The sequence below is a fragment of the Nicrophorus vespilloides genome, unplaced genomic scaffold, assembly GCF_001412225.1.
Source record: "Nicrophorus vespilloides isolate i.1.1-1 unplaced genomic scaffold, Nicve_v1.0, whole genome shotgun sequence".
In the NCBI taxonomy this organism is placed as follows: domain Eukaryota; kingdom Metazoa; phylum Arthropoda; class Insecta; order Coleoptera; family Silphidae; genus Nicrophorus; species Nicrophorus vespilloides.
In genome coordinates this window covers 158,685-180,339 of record NW_017098176.1, presented here as the reverse complement: position 1 = coordinate 180,339, position 21,655 = coordinate 158,685, and the positions used below count along the sequence as shown (strand labels likewise).

The window sequence follows — 21,655 nt, the reverse complement described above, 5'->3', positions numbered from 1 at the left end:
TTTTTTTGATCAAAAGGCGCTACTAGCTCTGAAGTGGCTGCGAAAACTGAGGCGTGAAGTTGCTGAGTGAAAATAACAGTTAGGAGGCATGCCGGAAATGTTAATATATACACCTGTACATGAAAATACAGTTAATTAGATTTCCATGTCTTTGATGGGTTTTGAATCGAAGTTGGCACATCTATTCCAGTTTGTTATTTGTCGATACGTTCGAAGGATAAGCATCGGTCTCATCTCCGGGAATTTGGGCCGCCAAAGAATAGATTTTTGTTGCGCTGCCAAAAATAAAAAATAAATACATTCGAGCAGTCACAGTTGAAAACCGATCGAAAATCCATATCGATCGAAATCCATATCGATCGATTTTCGCTTCGGGAAAGTCGTTTGTCATAACTATACATATATATGTATAAAAAAGAGAAAAAGCGAGAGAAAAAAATACACACTTTCCCATGACGATTTACGTCCGCCGTAAAATTTCACTTATCCTCGACGTTTACGGTCAAGCGATCATTTTTCAAGAAAGCCCGAAAAACAAACCTCGAGCAACGATCAATCAAAGAGATTCGTAGAAACTAACAAAGGAAAGATGGAAGCAATTAAGAGAATTTCGCAAAAATCAAGTAGATAAACGAAAAGACCCATTGTCCTGTTTGTTTCCCATGGCAATGGGAAACAAACAATTGCATAACAATAACAACAACAAGACAAAAGCGTTCCGTAATCCGTAAAATTCGCACACTCCCCCAATCTGAATGGAGTTCAAATACATCATACATGTTGTACATGTATACTTTATTTTCTATTGCTTCACTTTCACGACATGATGCATGTGCGAAACTCCTTATAACGTATATAGATTGTGCAAAAAAAAAAATAAAGAAAAAGAGAAATTCCCTTAATTATGAAACTACGAATTGACTTTGAAATCTGAAAAAAGAACGGATCGGTTTATTCTCGCATTGATCCGCTTGCGTAACGTGATTCTGGCGAGTAGCCAACTTGATTTTCCCTTCGCCGCGTTGAACGTGCACGGTTTTCCTTCTTTGTTTTTGTTTCTGTTGTTTCGTATGTTTTTCTTTTTGTAGACCGGACGTGCGAAAAAGGAAATTGTATGTTAAAATATAGGGTGCACCGCGAAAGGAGAAATTGGAATAAGGAGCTCGAAAAAGAATCGCTTTGCATTAATTGGAAATCAATTGAACTTCGACACGTTTGACGACGACAAAAGCTTCGGCGCTGTCGATAATGGATGAAGAGTCGAGTTGGCATTGTCGCTAAGCAACGTAGAAGTTAACAAACAGAAACAAAATATCGTTAACATATAAATAAAATAATATAAATGTACAGTTTCCTATCTATTATAAATTTACTTAATGTCCTTTTAGTGATAGATTCTAAATAAAAATGGATGTTAAAAAAGGTAAACATATGTGTAACGTGCAAACTTACTTTTGAAAACTCGACGGATCTTACGAAAAGATTTGCTCAACATATCCACGGCCATTTTCGTACAGAAGAAACTAACCACTTGTCACTCAAGAAAATATGCAATTCGACTGCAGCCGTATCTTTCCAACCAAACTTATCTTCCACCGCCAAACAAACAAATTAATGTCCTCCTAATCACCTAACTACAGTGGCGGGGAAATCAAATATAGAGGCGATTCTTCTTCGTTTTAAATACAAATTAATGAGCATATAATTACCGCAAATAAAATATATAATTTACTCAATAAATTATCACAAAAATATGATTGTCTATTATTATTATTTACGCAATATACAGTCAGCAACGTACAAATTACCGTACGCTAAGCGAATGTACGTTAACTGAACATTGATTTCCCAAATAAATGTATGCATATTCGTACGAACATATTTTAAACTTATTTGAGTCAAAGCGTGATGTTATTTTTTATCTTTAAACAAGTTTTAGAATAATCAAACTCAAAGACACAATTCGTGCTACATTTAACATGATTGTGCGTTGTTGCGAATATTTGTACGTTAATACGGAATTTTACTAATTAATACATTCAGAACATATAAAATATGTACGTATTGTCGATTGTATGTTATATGTGTACTGACTATAGATAGTCAAGAAAGGAGTAAAAGGAAAGGCATGAGAAGCACGTGGTCAGAAGGAATTCGAATAATTGAAACGCACCGTGGCCCCGATTAATTTACGCAATCGCGAAACCACCGCCAATAGAACAGAACAGACAATTGCAAAAAAGAAATATCATCAAAGAATTAATAAACCACAGTACAATAATAAAAAAAAAAACTAGAAGAAGAAATTGACGAGAGAAGACCAAGCGGAACAAACAAGCTTGCAGCGTTATTTTGTTTGGATTAACCATGACAAGTTATTTAATTTATCAAGAATAATTTGGTTGATTCATTGCTATTATATTAGTGTAAAACATACACATCGTATAGAACTTTCATTGTGGACGTTTTTAGAGCAAAATAAAATCGTAAATACATTTACACTCAGTTCCTTACGGTAATTTGCGTAAGTATGAGTAGTTTATCGAGTTATTCCACATTATTTCAAAAGTTACTTGGAAAGCACTTACATAATAACATAATTACATATTCTATTTAGTCTTATATTCGTGGTTGTCCATTTAAAATAATTTAGTAACAAATGTGTAACTTAACATTGGGATTTGAAAATAATGTTGAACAATATTAAAGAAAATTGAAATAATTATAACGGAAATAAAAAAAACTAAGTAAATTATTATTATTAGTAAATAATAAATTTGGCATTCTCATGTAAGTATAAGACTAATGATTATATTTTTTATGCGTCGTGAATTGTAAAATGAGGAAAGAACGAGACAAGAGGATTAGCAAAAATTACCGATGAAAATCAGAACCGCATCGCCTTCTAATGTCAATTAGAAATTGTCTCTAATTAAGAGAAATTCATATAGAATGCGAAATTAATAAATATGTAAGGTGAAGGAAAGGAAAGAACAGAATGAATAAATAAAATAAGAGAGCAAGACCAAATATGAATAAGTACGTAGCAATAATGATAATTCGCATTTTCTCCTTTGAATATGGAACCGATCGATGAATAATAAACTTTTTGAATAATTCCATAATTTTCGTTACCTATAATACATTTTTTTTTATTAAACAAGATATTCAAAAACTTAATTGATCGTAATCTCGGATACGAGAAACTTAATACCGAACGAAACAGAATAGCTCAGCTGAGAACGGTTGGATAACATAAAACTGTTGCGCAAGAGATCCGGTATACGGTGGAACGCATAAAAATAAAATGTAAGAAGTAATGTCTTCGTTCGTTGCCAAAGGTTACCGCTGCTCTCTATATTTTTCGATTTGCCACCAGCGAACGTAAACAAAGTCGTTGACCCGATTGTAGCAAAAAAAAAATAAATTTTTGCATCATCCCCAACAAAGAAACAGAACTCGAAGAAAAAAAACTAACAAATTTGCGTAACTGATGATTTCGGTAATTAACGTTGTTACATCAAAAATTTACATGAAGGAATTCACTTTCAAAAGAACCATACAACAAATATTCCCAACATATTCTAATTGCATAACGACAAAAAAAAATAACGATCCTCTTCAATCGAGCAATCAAATTTTCACGAAAAGAATTTGATTCATGTCAATTTTTACATAAACATTTTTTTTACGTAATACAATTTGAATCCAGTTTTTTGCTTCAGGTTTTTAAAATGCAATAAAACAAATCTTTTCCGTTTTCTGTACAGAACATAAAATTGAGCAACTTCTGAATTTACCGGATTTTATATAATATTTATTCTAAATACTCGTAAATTTGATAGTTCAGTAATGAAAAAGTTTTTTTTAAATAATTAAGCAAATTATGTGAAGTAATTTGAAAAATAAAATATAATAATAAACATTTCTAATGATTCTCCTTAGCTTCGAAAGTTTAGTAACATCAATTTCTAGTATATAAAGTCTTAAATTCACACTTTTAATACATTATAAATTGGTTGATAGCAAGTTTTTATTGAAAACTTGTTTTACGATCTACGTATTTGCAATATATTTGCTGTAAACTTTCAGTTAATTTTCTGACAGTTGACAATTGTAGCAAAGCACACGATGGCAATTTTCTTAATTACATATCAATGGTGTTTTAATCAATGGTAATGGTAGATCTAGCTTGAATTGTTAGGTAGTTGCAGAAATTAATCATACATTTCTAACAAAAGATTTCATTGATGTTTGCATCAATTAAGTTGTTTCACACTTAGATAAGCCTAAACGGAAACCTCCTAAGGAATAAAATAGTATCTACTACTAATAATAATAATTTATAAATAACTAACTCGCAAGTTGTCTACAAACTCAAGAAAATAATTATCGCAGAAAACAATAGATTACAGCCAGCTAATGAGATTTGCAAAGAAAGGATCAGCACTTCTAAACTAGAATACACATCTATAAATCTATCTAGAAGAACTAACTAATCATTACGATTACGGAGAGAATCCGTTTCGTTTATTTAATAGTTTTGGGATGTACCTTTGTTTTTCTTATTGGGCAACTTAATCGATGTCCAAATGTAGGTCTTGTTCTTGATGCGTTCGGTATCCTTTGCGAAAATGTCCAGATCGCTCGCGGAAAACTTGTGCTTCTTCCCTTTGACACCCATAATAATCCCTTCCGGAAGCAAACAAAACAACAGAACACACAGTCAGTCAATTCACAGGCAAAGTGAGCAACGACAAAAAAAAGAAAATTAAAAAAAATCAAACAAACGACAACAATAATTGCGGTCGTATCAACTGCGAGCGCGCATCTCAACGATGGGAGATCCAAAACAAAAGACCAGACCAGAAGGAGCGTTCGTGGTGGTAGACAGCGCGCGAACAACTGACTGCCAACTGGAAGGAAACACCGCGGTTCTTCGGAGAGCCGCCGCGGTCCGATGAAAGCCTTTCTCGCATCCATCCGACTCTTTAATTGCCCCGCACTTTCTAACTAATATACGTGTACGTGTGTACGCAGCGTAGAAGAGAGACGGAAGAGGAAAAAAGAAATAAACACGAAACATATAAAAAGAGAAGAAATAGAGCCCACTCGATACGACCGGACGAGACCAAACAGAAACAAATAAATCAATCCATTCAGGGTTCTCCCGCTCTGCATAAACATCCGCAGGGCACGAATTATATAAGAGAGCATATACATACACCTATGTGTATCATTGTGCCCGAAATCACTTTCGTTTCTTAAAATTTCGCCGGTGAAAGGAGTGCTTCAATTAGCGCCGCTCATCATCGACAATGACAAATAATAAGTCGCTTTGGTTTGCGCATCCTTCTAATTATAAGACATACATGAGTCACATTATAACTCTATTTTGCGCTTTGCCACTTTCGCGAAGAATCATCACCGAGTATGACCACATTTTAGCAGGTTAACAAAGATGATCTGCAATTCAGATTTTAACAACGAGATCATTGGCAACTCGGATCGAGGTGAAAGAAAGAAAGACAAAAATAACAAACCAATGTGACCTGACTTAAGTAATCAGTTTTCTTTTTTCCGCCCACGTTCGCTGCCAATCGAAATCGGATAAATTAACGAAGAAACGGAGTAAGGCAGAAGAAGGAAATCGAGTTTTGCTCGATGGAATCAGCTCCAATTTACTCAGCGAAACTATAAATTAAATCGCGCTTAAATCGTAATTCACCTCCTTTCTCTATCTCTCCTTAAATTCAATTGTTTTCATGATGCAGGTACCGTATGTAACCAAGCAATGCGGCTCAATTTCTCCAATTATCAAAAAAAAAGAGGCAAACAAATGATGATGATAATGATGATGGTACACCCATGCATGCAAATTAATTTCACTTTCCATCGGATCTGCATAGATTACGGAATGGGCCCTAATAACAGTGAAAAAACATCGTAGATAGAAGAATGGGCGATATTCCGTTTCGCTCCAAATACCGAAAGAGGAATTAGCGCGCGCTTAGAAATTAGAGTTAAAGGAGATCGGAAAATGAGACGCCAATTAACGTTGTCTAATTAAAATAGTCATATATATGTACATATATACAGTCAATTATCAGTTAACGCACAAAATACCGTACGCTAAGCGAATGTACGTTAATAGGATGCGGAATGCCCACTAAAGTGCTTGAACTAAAGTACTTGACATTCATAGGTACGTACACATTTTTTGCATGCATAATTGAATTTAAATTATATTATTCATGTTTTTCTAAAACAAGTTTTAAAAATAAAAACCGAATGTCGCTTAGTCCGAGACATAATTGTAAATTCCTACAAATGTTTATACGTTAAATATTCAATGGGCATAAATAATCATGTACGCACTATCGAACTACGTTAAATGAGTATCCACTGTATATATTTCATTACAAAGGAAACAGTACATTAAAAACAAGAGAACGAATGAACTAAAACAAGAAAGAAAAAAGTTCAACGCAACAAGAGAATTAATTATTGGCACGACGTCGAACGGTCTCGTCGCGTTCGCACGCGGCTCAGTTGCACAAAACTCGAAGGAGGAAGACAATAAGACTTGCGCAATCCATTGATGAAAGGATTTCCTCTCTGTCTCCGTCTTCCATTATTTACGAAACATTCCAATCAAAAAAAAATATGCAACGAGGATGCAATAGCAAATGATAAATTGCAAAATCCCAACGTTGATTCCTCACAACAATGAAGACGAACTTTTCCCTCTGCAAGAGAAAACAATTAATTAAACTTTCCCAAGGGAACAGTTTTTACTTTGACTCGCTTTCACGTAGGCATTTATTCGCCCATTTCGATGTTTTAATAGGTGACGAAATTGAATAGAAGATCATCGACCGTTTGATTATCTTAATTGATATTGTAGGCAACTTGCGATACGATGGTTATACAACCAAACATATATAAAATCGTTCAAGCCATATAATTACATGACTTAATAAGTAATCAACTAATGAAGACTACTTACGTCATCGTGAAACTATCATTGAAATTCGTTATGTTATAAAATTGTATAATTAACAATGGAAAGTTTGAATCGTAGGCAACACATGATACACGAGTATTGCCAATTGTTCAAACTGTATTAAACATTTAAATTGTGCATCACGTTATTGTTGGGAATATTATTATAAGCGCCTAAGCAATGAATAGTCAATACTCGAGACTTGTCAAAATCATATTGACAAATACTACAGGAAGCGCAAGAACTTGCCAAACAGCTTGGGCGGCCAGAGGTCTGGTTTTGTCCTGATTTTTTGTTATATGTACCGGTGTCCCATTATGTAAAGTAAAGAAAGAAATACTAGTAAAGAATCCGGATTTTTAATTACCGGTTCAATCTAACATCCTATGGTATTTATTATAACTACACAACATTTGACAAGTAATGCACCTTCGACCATTTGATAAAATGTACCTATATAACTTAACTAAATGATAAATAACAACGTAATTGGTAAAACAATGTAAGAACGCTTAGCTTACCTTTAGATATATCTTTTTTTTTCTCCTTGTTATTGAATAAGTTCCTATTGGCCGCCGTAGATTTGTTGACCTCATTGTTAAGATTGGCGTTGTTCTTGTTTTTAACTGAAACGATAAATAAGAGTACATCAGAATCGTGAAACAACATAACAAATACATCCGCGCAATTAAAGATCAATCAGAGTTTCTGACAATTACGTACAATTACATAACAGCAATAATCATCGCGGCTCCGGTACTCATGAAACAAAAGCACGCGGAAGATGCGGTCTTTGCCTTCTCGATTTTGTTCACCTTGGGGATCCCAAGTCGTCTTTAATTCGCGAAACGAAGCTCGAAATCACCGTCAGATTAATACGTATTTTTTTTACACTTCGTGATTCGAATCGCAAGTCGCTCACGCACTCGCACAGGATGCCCATCAAATTGGCTCCAATTGGTACCAATTTAATTTCGCTTCGACGGAGCGCTTTTTATTTTGGTAGATCCATCTCGAAAACTTAATGTCGAATCCACACCTCGTCGGATTTCAGCTGAGCTGAAGATGGGCGAAAGAAAGAAAGAAGATGGGCCTCAGCTGGAGCGTCTAAAAATGGAGCTTCCGTATTTTAAAACGCGCAATCCATCATCGCAAGAGCAGCGAGTCAAGTGCGCATATGAAAAGGCACCAACAAATATGACATATTCGTTGGATACGAAAAGAAGGAAACATCCTATGTCGGAAGTGACGTTAAATTGATACAAGATTGGAGGAAAACGGAGAGACGACAGGTTGTGGATGGCGATGACTTCATTGAGGAAAGTAGCTAACGGCTGGGCAAATGAAGAGGTGGAGGAAGAAACGGACCTATTTTTAGTCGCCGAAAATAGGAGGACGTGAAAGGTGGACGCAGAAACATTGATTCACGAATAAATTAGTCGCTCGATGTGAAAATACACTTTTTTATCACGCCCTTTCGATAAATAAGGACGCCGCTCCAATTATCCCGGCGCGGCTTCCTTTGAACCATCATTAACACACAAGTTTACGTTCATTACCATCGCCACTTATTTTTCAGCTAATTAACCAGCACTTACTGTTTACAATTATAAATGTTTTCTTTCGATATTCTTAATAACGCAGGGACACAATTTTTCAAGGCATACTGCTTATAATTGTACATATCTCTTTCAATATATGTACAATATATTGACATTATCGTTGCAAAATATTAAAATCTACTAGAAAATTTAAAACAAGTTTAATAACGATTCAATCAAATCAGTATTAAAAGACTACACATCAATCTATTGGGTGTTAACATAAGTTCTTTCCACCATTCCAAATTAAGAGGACAAAACAACAGAATGACTAATTTATTCTATTTTTTTTAACTTCTGACGCGCATTTTTTAATTTTAAATTCCGAGATTATAGTACCATATTCTATAATGTAATGCAGATCTTGTTCATAGAGGCTTACTAAAGTTAATTTATACAATTATCACTTAAAATGATGGCCAGTAAATCTAAGAAGCTTAGAATATTTTACCATTCCCTCATGTCACACAATGTGACAGCTGCCATGAAATTAAAACGGAACCCAATATATAGAGTTTTAATAAATATTTTTGCATTCAAGCAAAAATTAAATAAGAACAAAAATCTTTACTTACAATTAAGAATTTACATGGAAAAGAAATTACATTTAATGCTTAATGAAAATTATAGCTGTCCTCTGTTTCATTGCCAACAAGGAAATTCAAAATATTCATATTGACATTGTCGAATACATACACCTACATACACTTAAGCAGATGATGCTGAGATAGATTCGTTAATATCTGTTTAACACTCATACGACAATAACAAGTCTTATGTGATTTTGAACATTTTAAATTCAAACGACAATTGAAATAGGATCATAAGGATCTCCGGATGAACTTATGTAATAAATCAAATATTCAAACTAGAGAGTCAAATTTTCATATTTGTATTTCCCGCTCTACCGGATTTTTTTTTTAATTTGCCTATTATCAAACATTTCAATTAATGCTTTGTAAAAGTTAGAGACGACTGGATTCATTACTAACAGGAAAATTTAAGAGATTTTTTCAATATTGATAGTATGGAAACTCAAATTAACGTACTTGGCGCAACATAAACTTATCTGTTAAACAAATCATTTTTAATTAGATATTAAATTGTAAGTTGTAAAAGTGTACATAATTACATAAGCATCCTATGGGAAAGTTTTAACCAATTAACATCAACCGTGATCAAATTTCCTCATTGTTTTTACAGAATGTCTTTCAAATAAAATAAAAACAATTACCAGAATATAATTAAACTGACAACAAATAAAAATACACAGTGCATTATGCAATGATTAAATTTACATATTGTATAGTATAAAATGCACAATACAAAATTAACTATTTTTTAGAATTACGAAAACAATTATCTAAAAAGACTCTCAGGAATGATTCCACAATTATTCAGTTTCCTTAATTTAGTTCTACTATTGTCGTATTTGTTGCAATATGTACAAACATATAACGTCTACCTTAAAAGAACATGATCTTGGAATTATTTTTTTTCTGATTATTGGGCCTTTTTTAATGCTTTTGTAAATTAGATTTTTTTTATTAATTAATGAAAATTATTTTGTGAAATTAGTTACATAAGTAATTAATTTTACGCTACATATCAAAGTGACGTGGCACAGTTAAGTTAGCCATTTATTTAAAATACTAATAATTTTTCTATTCAAGCAGAGTTTTTCAACCTTTTCTTTATATCACAGCACACTTGAACTAAGTTAAGCTTCCGCGACACACTTAAATTATTATAACATCACGACACACTGGTTGAAAACCACTATATTAAACATGCGAATAAAATTGATGATTGCGATTTGTTTTTCGTTGTTTTCTTACGTTTCCTTCCAGGCATTTATTCGTTCATTAATAAATAACTAAAAAAATATTTCAGACTACTTTCATTGCTGCATATCTTTTTGATTCTTTTACTGTTACTCCGAAAAGTAATAATTCAGTACTGGTTTAACTGCACAAAGACAAATATAATTTGACTCTAATCTCCTCACAAACAAAGCGAAGATACCAGGGTTTGAGGTAAATAGTTTTATGTTTGGAATATTTTCCATATCATCCCAATTCCATTCTTACATAATATCTGATTAATCACTGCCCGTTCAAAGCACATAAAACTTTTATTAACGAATCCATCTCAACATCTTCTGCTTAAAGGTATTTTTTAGTTTATGATAATTTTTAAATAGAAATTCAGAACTTTCCTTAACAAAAATACTGACTTATTATTTCCTATACAACTTTCATTATTATTTTTACCGCATAATAAAGTTGAAATTGGAAAATAAACTTCAAACGTCTGGGATGCGTCTTTGTATGTCAAAGGGTTAATAGGTTAATGCTAAGCACATATATTACGTAACGATATTTTATTGTAAATACTGACCAAATATTTCTATTTTTTTTTTAATTAATCTAAGGAATGAAGATATGTAATGTCTGTATTTTATGATTTGAAGTAGGTAACGTAAATCTTTTAAGAGTCGACGTATAAAAAAAGACGATTCCAAGAGGCATAAATAAAGAATGGTTCGTTGCCCTGGCAATTGAAGCGAACGAGCGTAAATATCGAGTGTGTTTTTCTGCTGAATTAAAAGTCCGTTTGCAAAATTCGTTAGCGCTGTTTCTCCACAGTTCTCGTGAACCTGAGGATTAGCGCTCGTTATTTACACATGTTGCGAAACAAGTGTCTCTTCTCGAGATCGAGAGCCGTGCGTGTTATTTCCCAACGAGATCAAACGACGGTAAAAGAGGAGAGGAGAGACCGAGATGAATGCATGCAACCTGTTCCATTCGGATAGAGCAGGTACCACCACACAACGAGCAATTCGTAAACACACATATAACGGATACATAAACATTTCATCTTTCTCTTCGTCTAGTTAGTTACCTTCAGTGGTGTGGTTGTTGACTTTCGGCGAGATCTTCGACGCCGTCAGCACCTGCGTCACTCGCACCACATCCCTCTGCTTTTTCGCTGAACCTAAAACAGAAAAAAAAAACAATCAATATCTATTTTCCATTTCTCAAAATATTTCAAATATAGTTTAAAAAGTAAGTAAATAAACAAAAATAGTCGACCTCTCTTGGCGAAACTTCCGAACCTCTCGCGGTCGGGAATCCGCGGCGCCGAGGAGGAACTCCCGAATTTATCCTTGGACGGATTCTGGCCCATCCCAATCACATTTCAGTAGCCTTCTTCATTTTCTCTCTCTATCTTTGTCTCTTACAGTCTTAATTAGTTTATTATAAAGTACGCGGTATCACATGGTTGACGGTATCACAGACCCATCCGGCTGGGTAGAAAAAAACACAGATCTAAATCCGCGACCTAAATTTGAAAGGAAATTGGATCAGCGAATGAGATCTCCGAGGAAGACGATTTCTTTTCTTTTTTGTACATCCCAAAATAGAATCCAATACTATCACTACTACTACTATTACTACGACTACTGCTAACTGCCTACGCCTACTGAGCTGTGGGTTCTGCAGCAGCGGATGAGAGAAACAGTTGCAATCGCGACGTAAATGTTGGAGAGCGAATCGGAATTTATCACTTGACGCCGCGGCGAAAGTGAAAAACGAGAAGGGAGAGAAGAAGACGATGGTTATTTGCTGATTGAGAGGGAATTGCGATAACTCAGATGGAAGATGATGGACCGAAAATAGATTTTGCGTTCGAATTCAAATAAACATCGAAATTTCCTTCGTCGAAACAAGAAGAGCGTTGGTCAACATCAAAATACATTAATCATATAAAAATAATAATTGAAAGAACCGAAAGAATGCGGTCTTTTTTTTGTAGATGCAATAAATTTGAGATATTATAAATAATTTAAAATTTCAATAAAAAAAATAATTAAAATTATATTTAATGTGAAGTGCATTTAAATAATATTAATGTGAAGTTATAAATAACTTTATTACTTTCGAAGATCAACACGTTTATACTTAAATATTTAATTTAATCCTTTTATCAAGTGTTTTGTTGTACGTTAATTACACAAGAACAATTAAATAAAATTTCATTAATAACTTATAACCAAATTAGAAAAAGAAATAACGAAAAATAAAAAATATTTTTTTAAGAAATTTCATAAAAAAATTAAATTAATTTCCTTCTTTGTTATATTATAATTAAAATGTACTTTTTTATATTATTTCTGCATTTGTTTGTAAATGAGGTACTTTTCAATCTATTTTCAATCTAAATTTTAAAAAAATGGTCAAGTTGTGAATTTATTCAGAAACTTAACAGATGAAAACTAGAGAAAAAACTTAAAATCTAAACTAAAATCAAAATTAAAACAGTTAATTAAAGACAATTGGTTTTAGAGAAACTGAAATCACTAAAATAACAATAGAAAATTCAAGCAATTTATAAATTGAGTGCACTTAGTTAAGGCCAATCCCAAATGATTTAATTCGTTAAAGTGAAACTGAGCTTAATTCAATGTGTATTGATTGCATCATAAAAAAAGAAAAAATACATCTACAATTCAATAGTGGAATTAAAATTGCACTTTAATCATTAAATTTACAAAAGAACAATAAAAAAGACTAAAACAATGGAAGCGTTTCTGAATTCAAGAGCAGATTTGATCCAACGAAAAATGCATTGTAATTCGAACTTGTAATTAAGTTACAATTGACGAGCAACGGAAATCAAATATTATTTCTGAGACAAACGCAAACGCCTTGTTTCGTTCAACATAAAGTGTACTTAAGTCAATTTCAAACAAATTTAGTTGAATGATTTAGGATGGAAACTGATCAATGCAGAACGTCGCTCGTTATATGAGTCATTTTTCTTATAACTCATTTTGTTCGTTATGCGTGCTCGTTAAGCGAGGTTCCACTGTATTTATAACATTAGAATTATTGTTGTGGTTTGCATAATAAATTCAATTTGTTTGTTTTCTTAAAAAAGTATGCTTAAATCATCGTTTAAAAAAGAAATTAGTCATATCATGTAATCATTATAAAACGCATGTTTAAAAGTGTACTTAAGTTACATTTATGTGGCTTAATTGATAAATTAGAGTCTTAAGAATGTTAAACATATTAATCTAAATGATTTATTGCGCAGTTTATTGGATAGTAAATTAAGTTCATTTATTGTTGTAAAAACTTTACTTAAGTCATCAAAAATATTGGAATAAACTTTATGAAAGTGTACTTAAGTCACATATTTATTTTATTTTTTGTTTCTAATTTATACATAAAAGTAAACTCGAGTCAAGGTTGATGGCTGGCTGCACCATACAGCAATTCCAAAGATTACAATCACCAAACTAGTTTCTGGACTCAAACTGATTAAAATTAAATTTCCGATCTCGAGAAATTTAAAACACGTAATTAACGAAATCGATGATGCACTTCTAAAGTTCAAGATCTGTCAGTATCTCATGCAATTCAATAAATTGTATATATGCAAATCAAAATAATAATAATCGCTGCTGAATTTACTACGTTTTGTATGAAAATATTGAATGTTTCGATCGTTTTTAAATTTGTATCTAATCCTTAGATGTTTTTCTTTCAAATTAATTAATTCATCGTTATCGTCATACCAGTTTCGATTCAAACAAAATATTTGGTTAAATATATTTTTAGATCTTGAGAAATTTTAATTTAAAACAAGTAATCGATGATGCACTTTCAAAGTTCAAGACCTTTCCCTTTCTCATTAATTTCAATAACTCGTATATTTTCAAATCTAACCAATAATAATTCGACATTTAATTTTTTTTTTCTTTAAATTAATTTGTTCATCTTATCACTAAACTTATGTAGTTTTCGGACAATAAAATGCACCTTTTTTTACGCAGAGAAATCGACTTTAAATGTGGGTGCGCCTTATGGTAATTTATATATTTTTTGTTTTCTAAGCATACCTTAACCTATGGTTAAATACTTAATGGGTCACGAAACGACAGCTGACACCTTACTGACAAAGTGTCACAAAAATTATATTATAAACAATTGGGTCGCAGTACAATTATAAATATAATGGGTCTGTCTTTCAAAAGATGTGATAATTTGAATTGAAACAAAGTACATAAAACACTTTATTGACGGAATCGATGATGCACTAGCAAAGATCAAGACCTTATCGAACCTCATTCAATTCAATAAATCATATGATGTTTTTTTACAAAATAAATTGTAATTGCTGCTGAATTTACGTTTCGATAATTTAACACGTTTCTTCTATTTTCTATTCATGTTCAATCGTTCATCAATCAAACCTTATTTTTCGGACCATAAAACGCATTGTTAATGAAGTTATCTGCCCTTTTTCGTCCGAAAGATTTCAGATTTTGCAATAAAAAAATCTTTAATTATTTAAACTTGTTATTAATAAAATCGATCCATATTTCAAGATTTCTTCGAAACTAATACAATGTAATACTTTCTATACTTACAAAGTAGTAGAAAAGTTAATTTTGTTAATCATTTAACATGTTTGTATTTCGTATATTTTTACTTTCAAATTCTTTCGTTCTTTGCATCATCAAACTTCGGACCATAAAACGAACTTTTATACAAATGAAATTGACTTTGTGTCTTATATTTTATATACGTTTTATCTTTCAAAAGATATGGTAATTTGGATTGAAACAAGATACTTCAAATTCTAATTTCATAATGAGACTTTCGCATTTCTTGGACCACAAGACGCACCTTTTTACGCAGAGAAATCGACGTTGAAAAATTAAATGTTTCGATAATTCAACATGTTTCTGATTCTAAAAAAATCTCTAAAAAAAATGTTCCCGTTTTTTTCGTCCGAAAGATGTGTTAGTTTAGATTGAAACAAAATACTTGATTCAATAAAATTTCTATAATTATTTAAACTTTGGAAACCCCATTCAATGCAATAACTCATAGGAGTTACAAATTAATTCTTTGTATTATCATTGAACCAAAATACTCGATTCAAAAAAATCTTTAATTATTTAAACTTGTTATTAATGGAATCGATGATGCACTTCCAAAGTTCAAGACCTTTTTGAAACCTCAATTCAATAAGTCTCCCATGTTGTTTTCAAATCAAAAATAATAATCGCTGCTGCATTTACGTTTTAGGTGAAAAGATCAATCATTCAAGATTCGTCTTATCATTCACACGCTATACGATTTTTTTTTAATATTCTTTCAAATTCGTTTTGTTGTTTTTTTTTTGTTTTCTTCAAACGGCACTCAGAGATCCGTTCGGGCAAAGTAGAATTTGCGAACAGTTACACACGCTATTATGTCAACTCCGCCTCGATGTTTCTCTCCATTTCAGGAACAAACGCGGCCAACGAGGAACTGGATTCAAGTACGGCGAGTTACGAAACGAAAGAACTGAATGGACGCGTATATCTCAGGTGCACACGCGTCTCCTCGGAATGCAAGGTTACAGATACACACATACACAGACTCAAACAATATTAATATATAGTTTGGGACAACAACCTACAATCAAAATACAAGTTGAAATGAATGAATGGGACAAAGAGAAAGAGAAAATCGGAAATCGCTATTTTCGGAGGAAGGAATGCAGCTAATTGCCGAATTGATCGGATGCTCGTAATTCCAACGCACCTCTATTTCGGGCCAACCCCGCACAACGTCGTCCTTTTTGCCCTCTTCTAATTCAACAACCGATTTGTCTGATTAGTGCACCCTATTTATATCCATGCACTATTATTTCTTCTCTCTCTCTCTTCCTCTGCAAACTTTTGACCTCACACAGTAGTGCCATTTTAGAATCGCGACAGTTGGAAAGTGGACAACGACGACGGTTAATTTCGCCGCATTCGGAATAGAAAATTGCGTGTATAATCGAGTAGCTTACGTAATCACCGCTGTTCGTGTACGTTTTTATTTTCTAGTTTCTACTTTAAAAAAACATTTCCTTAACAAAGTTTCCTATTCATTCATTTCCGTAAAGTCTCATCAAATTTTACCACATAAAACAAACAAATTTACTAGAAACCCACTCACAGATCAATTAGATCTACTATAAAATGCTAAAATTGAATTAGATTAACATCCAATTATTTTAACTACATTCACTAATTAATTAACTTTAACATTTTACTACTAAGCAAAAAATTAATTGATTGCTTTTAGATTATGAATATATGCCATAAAAAGTAAAGGTATATGCAACGTTCTCTCCATTCCAATAGTCTCCAAGTGGTTATTAGCATATTCGCTTTCCAAAATCGTTTGTTTATGGAGAGAACAGCGCACATTTTCGCGCTAGACTTCGCACAAGGTTAATAATAACCAACAAATAATAATAATGCAACAGCGGTTGAATACATTAAGTCCACCATCAGTAAACTAATTAAAGCGATTCAATGCAAAAGCGTAATTATCATTTTCTCCTGGGAAAAGACGTCTAATTCTTAACAAAAACAAAAAAAACGAACAAAAAAATGGACGGTTTTGTTTTATTTTTTGGTTCGCACAGTGGTCGCGGTGGTGATGACTTTTCAGAAGTAGTTTTATTGTTAAGGAGGGGTGTGCTAAAATTACGTGATTAAAACGCGACGTAAACGTGGGGTTGCAGAACTGGGACACGCGATTCAGGGCTGTAGTCTGAGTCACGACGTGAAACTGCGGCATCGACGGCGGCGGCGGTGTCGGAGGCGGCCAATCGATAACTTCGCATTTCTGGAGGAGTCTCTGAACCCATAAAACCCATATCAATCCATAGAAACTCCAATCGCTCTTAGGTTGCGCAACGCCAATATCAATATTACGGTTGTAAAACGCAAAGAAGTTTCAAAAGAAAAGTATATTTACGTGGACTTCATTAATTATCTAATTAATCCTCGGAGATCTCACTCACGGTAATGATAAAATGATGTATTATTTAAAAAAAAGGATAGTAATAAATAGACACTAATAAGAAGAGTTTGCGCGGATGATCAACAAAGGCACTACAAATTCAGAAATCACTAGATATTTTTTGTTTGTTTTTGATCTTCAGTAGTATTTTGTTGTTATTGGCATGGCGATGGCAGGTGCATCGCTTCCGGAGATCGCGAGGCTCGGTTTCTAGTAATCAAACGTTCTCGATGTCCTCGCCGGACGGACGTCGGGCATCGACTGGAGGAGCGCTGGTTGGATGGATGAAAGTGCGCGCGCCCTCCATCCGACCATCATCGACTCGGATCCGCGCAAAGTGGAGGAAAGGAAGAAAGGATGGAAGAGGATAAAGAGCGTGGTTTTCCATTCGTCATCTCCAGAAGTTTAATTTTAGTTCGAGGGATTCGCGCGAAACGAAAACAGAAATTTTCGCTGCGCAGAATGAATAAACAAAAGTACCAATTCGGTTCAATCCGATGATAGAGATGTTATTCGAAGAACGTTTTGGGAATCAAAATTTGGAATTAGGTTCGGAGATGAAGGAATTCGTCTTGGAAATTGAGTTCCTTCATTACAGATGCACACTGTTTCTTGGTATATCTTCTCTCATCCTCTTTCACTCGACGGACTTCCGTTAATGTCCGTGAGCGAAATCCCAATGTTAGGATGTTGAGTCCGAGCTGCCGCCCCGGGGGGCACGCTCGACTCGCAAACGGTAAATCCGGTATTATATCTTCGTGCATGCGATCAAGTGCTTTGCTGCAGCACATCCATTCACGCTTGTACCAACCGAGACTATTCAGAAGAAGGATTATGAAGAACAAAATAAGCTAGAAATATAGCGCTTAAGTTAGATTGAAGAAACAAATTCAAGCCATCTAGATGTTCCCGTCCGCAGACAGAAAAACATCATCACTATGCAAATAATCAGACTAACTTTCGCCACTTATACATTATTGCTCCAAAGAGAATAGAATAAAGTTTAATATAAATCACTTTAGCTTAATTTAAATAGAATTTATGAAGAGAATAAAAATAAATAAATCAAGTTTGTTTAGCTGTTAGAAATTGTAATTATCTAATTTTTATTTACTGTTTATTTTGCACAACTATTACAAATAAACGTTCTTATTATTAGGCGTAAAGACTGCGGTCGTTAGTAAATATAGAATATATATTATTAATTTCTTTATCTCAAGTCAACTTTATATATTAAAAAAGGAAACTTTTAAAGTTTTTAAAATCGTATTAAAATTAAACATATTTAGATATGAATACAACAATTTATATAAATTCACATTCGTGAATTCTGCACTTGTTTTAACTCTTTGAAGGGCCAGAAATTCCTAAATTTCCACAAAAAAAGTCAATGCATAGTTTTAAAGATCTTGCTGATTAGAAGAAGATAATTCCTCTTTTTTGGACATTTTCTAGAAAATTAAGATACAATCCGCCCCCACTAGGCATGTTCAAAAGGTGGTACATTGCATGTAACACCGCCTTTCAAAGAGTTAAAAAGAACCAAATTTGCTTAACTTAATTATATTATAAATTTAAAAAATGAAAAACGAAATGTTTTGCCATTTGTTTTAGCACAATTAAATTTAAGTACCTTTCAATAATAAACTTACATTTTTTTAAACATTTACTCTGAATCTTCTTTGGTATCTTTTGTGTTCAGATTTGTATACAAAAAAAAATCTAAGACAATGTATTACCAAATTTGAAGAATTGGTTTAAAAAAATATAATAACAAAGGCATGGCGAGGAGACAGGTGTTTTGATATATAAATTGAGAGTCAAAAATAGAAAGTATAATTTGATAGAATACAAACATATCGCTTACCGATTTTCTTTGCCGGTGAGGCACCGCTGAGATCGCTCAGTGAACTGTTTATACTTTCGCCGGCGTTGCTGTTGCTTTTGCTGGAGGTGTTGTTGGTGGCTGCAGCTCGGGCGCGTACCCTTCGTCTGCAAGTAAAAATTAAAATTTGAACAAGGATAATTAACAGTGGCAATGAACTTACATCTTATTGTTGGGTGTTTTATTGGTGGACTTGTCCGGTTGGACGATGGCACGCGATTGTTGCACGTTAGTGCTAATGCTGCTGAAAACTTTCGATTTGACTTCCTTCAGGTTTCTGTTGTCGGCCGAAGGGCTCTTGGAGATCTTGTTCATGACGGCATCCCAACGACCGGCCGGTTTCTTTGGCATCGTCGTCGTAGCTTTCTTCGTATCCGCGTTCTCTTTATTATTCGGTTCAAGCATTGCCTTCACCTTGGAGGCGACGTTTCTCTTGGGCATCTTGTATTTCTTGAGGTCGCCCTTGGGTGAGCGGTTGCGCGCGCTCGCAGGACTGGATGCGACGGTGCTGCTCGGTGAGGGCGGCGTCACCGTCATCGTCTTGTCCTCTGATTTAGTTTCGCATTCGATGATCGTCTCGTTTATCGGCGTCTTATTCAGAATCAGATTAATATTGCCCTGGCTATCCTCGGAGATCGTTTTCGTTGAGGAATCGGAGGGCGACAGATTCTGAAGGAGGTCGTTGTCAGCGCTGCTGAGCTCCTCCGTTCGGGTTTCGATATCCGTGAATATTCCCGAAGAGTCCATATTCTCTTTATTGTTTGCGTAGATGTCAGCTGCTAATTGTGGGTCGACTCCATACAAAGTACCGTCGATCACCTGCGCCTTCCTATCCGTCCTGATTTGATTCTCCTCGTGGTTATCCGCATCGCTCTCCGTATAAAAATCTGAGTCAGTCATCGGATCCGGCCTTCGAGGCTGCCTCCTGGTAAGCGGTGACGTTTCCGCGCCTCGGCTTGCCGGTCTGGAGTTCTCACCATCGCCCTGGTAGCCGGTGTCCAAGCTCGTTATACTTGTGATGCTCGTTATGAAGCTGCTCGGCGGCTTCTTCTGCTGCTCGCATTTTCCGTTCTCGCTCTGCGTAGTTAACAGAGGTGGAGGTGCAGGCGGCTGCGGAGGTGTCGGATCCAGGGGCAGATCCTCCGGAGAAGGCGTCTGTTCGATGCGCGTCAGCGTTCTGTCATGCTGCAGATCCAGATTCATTGTTTTGTCTGTTTTAATGGTTAAAGCGGACAAAACATGCTCATCGATAATGCCCAGGCTAGATTCTATCTTCGGTGATAGGTCTTCCATTATTTGGAAGTTGGATAAGGCGTCGTGCGGTAGAAGTCTAATGTTCTCGGAGCTGGGAGTGCGCGAACTCACCAGCCCAGTGACGTCGATCATTTGGTCTGGCGTAAGAATCCCCAAAGATTCCTCAAACTCCAGCGAGTCCCGCTTGCTGCAATCGTCATCGAGGTGCGATGGCGACATACGTATCTTCCTCGGCGAAGACGTTGACTCCGTGTCCTTGAAGGCAACTGGTGTCGAGAACTTCATCTTGGCTGTGACGAAGTTGTGCGTGTAGTCGAGCACGGAGGGTCTCTTGTTCTGAACCACGGTCTCGTTCAGGTCCTTTCGACCCATCGTTTCGTCCATCTCAACAAAACTTTCATCTTCCCCGTCATCCCCGTCTTCGTTCACGTCGAACGTGTCAGATCGCAAATTTCTGATATTCGCAGTTGTATTTACGAACGTCTCGTTCTTATCATACGTACGATCCAGCTCAAGAGGCGAATCCTCTTCGTTTACCTCGAACGTGTCGGATCTGAGGAAAGGCTTCGCCGATTCACCTACACCGAAGATCATGCTGTACGGCCCCGAATAGTGATCCTGCTCCTCCTCCTGCTGCTGCTCCAATTCATCCGATAGCGACACCTTCGCCCGCATCGCCATCAGGCCGCAATCCTCGGGACACTCGAAATATCGTACTCCACGTACCGTTCCATTGTTCTTCCCCTTACCAGACTCCACCTCCACCCCGCACCAAACGCCAGGCGCGAAGTGCACGGTCCCCACGAACCTGAGGACTCCTTCGCGATCGTTCACCCTCACTTTCTTCCCCAGGTCGTGCTTGCTGAGCTCGTGCGACTGACTCTCCCTTGCCGCCACCTTCGTGCTGCCCCTATTGGCGACAGCGATGATCTCGTTTGGGATCACCTTAGCTGGAGGCGTCTCCTCGAAGATGCGGACGGTCTCGTTCGCAATCTGCGGAATACGCGACCCGAAGATCGGTATTCGAGTCAGACCCTTCCGCTGC

The 21,655-nt window shown here is 35.2% G+C and overlaps 1 protein-coding gene across 4 annotated transcripts in view; it reads right to left on the bottom strand.

The window, feature by feature from the left end:
* Positions 1 to 21,655, bottom strand: part of LOC108561821 (CAP-Gly domain-containing linker protein 1-like) — a 41,790-nt gene that overhangs the window by 7,420 nt on the left and 12,715 nt on the right. For 3 of the 4 annotated variants that reach the window (XM_017919897.1, XM_017919896.1, XM_017919895.1), the window contains exons 2-6: positions 19,520 to 21,651; positions 19,339 to 19,463; positions 11,512 to 11,604; positions 7,528 to 7,632; positions 4,555 to 4,692 (exon numbers count right to left, since the gene is read on the bottom strand). In XM_017919897.1, coding sequence (XP_017775386.1) covers positions 4,555 to 4,692; positions 7,528 to 7,632; positions 11,512 to 11,604; positions 19,339 to 19,463; positions 19,520 to 21,651 — 2,593 coding nt within the window. The remainder of the gene's footprint in view (positions 1 to 4,554; positions 4,693 to 7,527; positions 7,633 to 11,511; positions 11,605 to 19,338; positions 19,464 to 19,519; positions 21,652 to 21,655) is intronic. The other variant, XM_017919898.1, reaches the window with a different exon arrangement.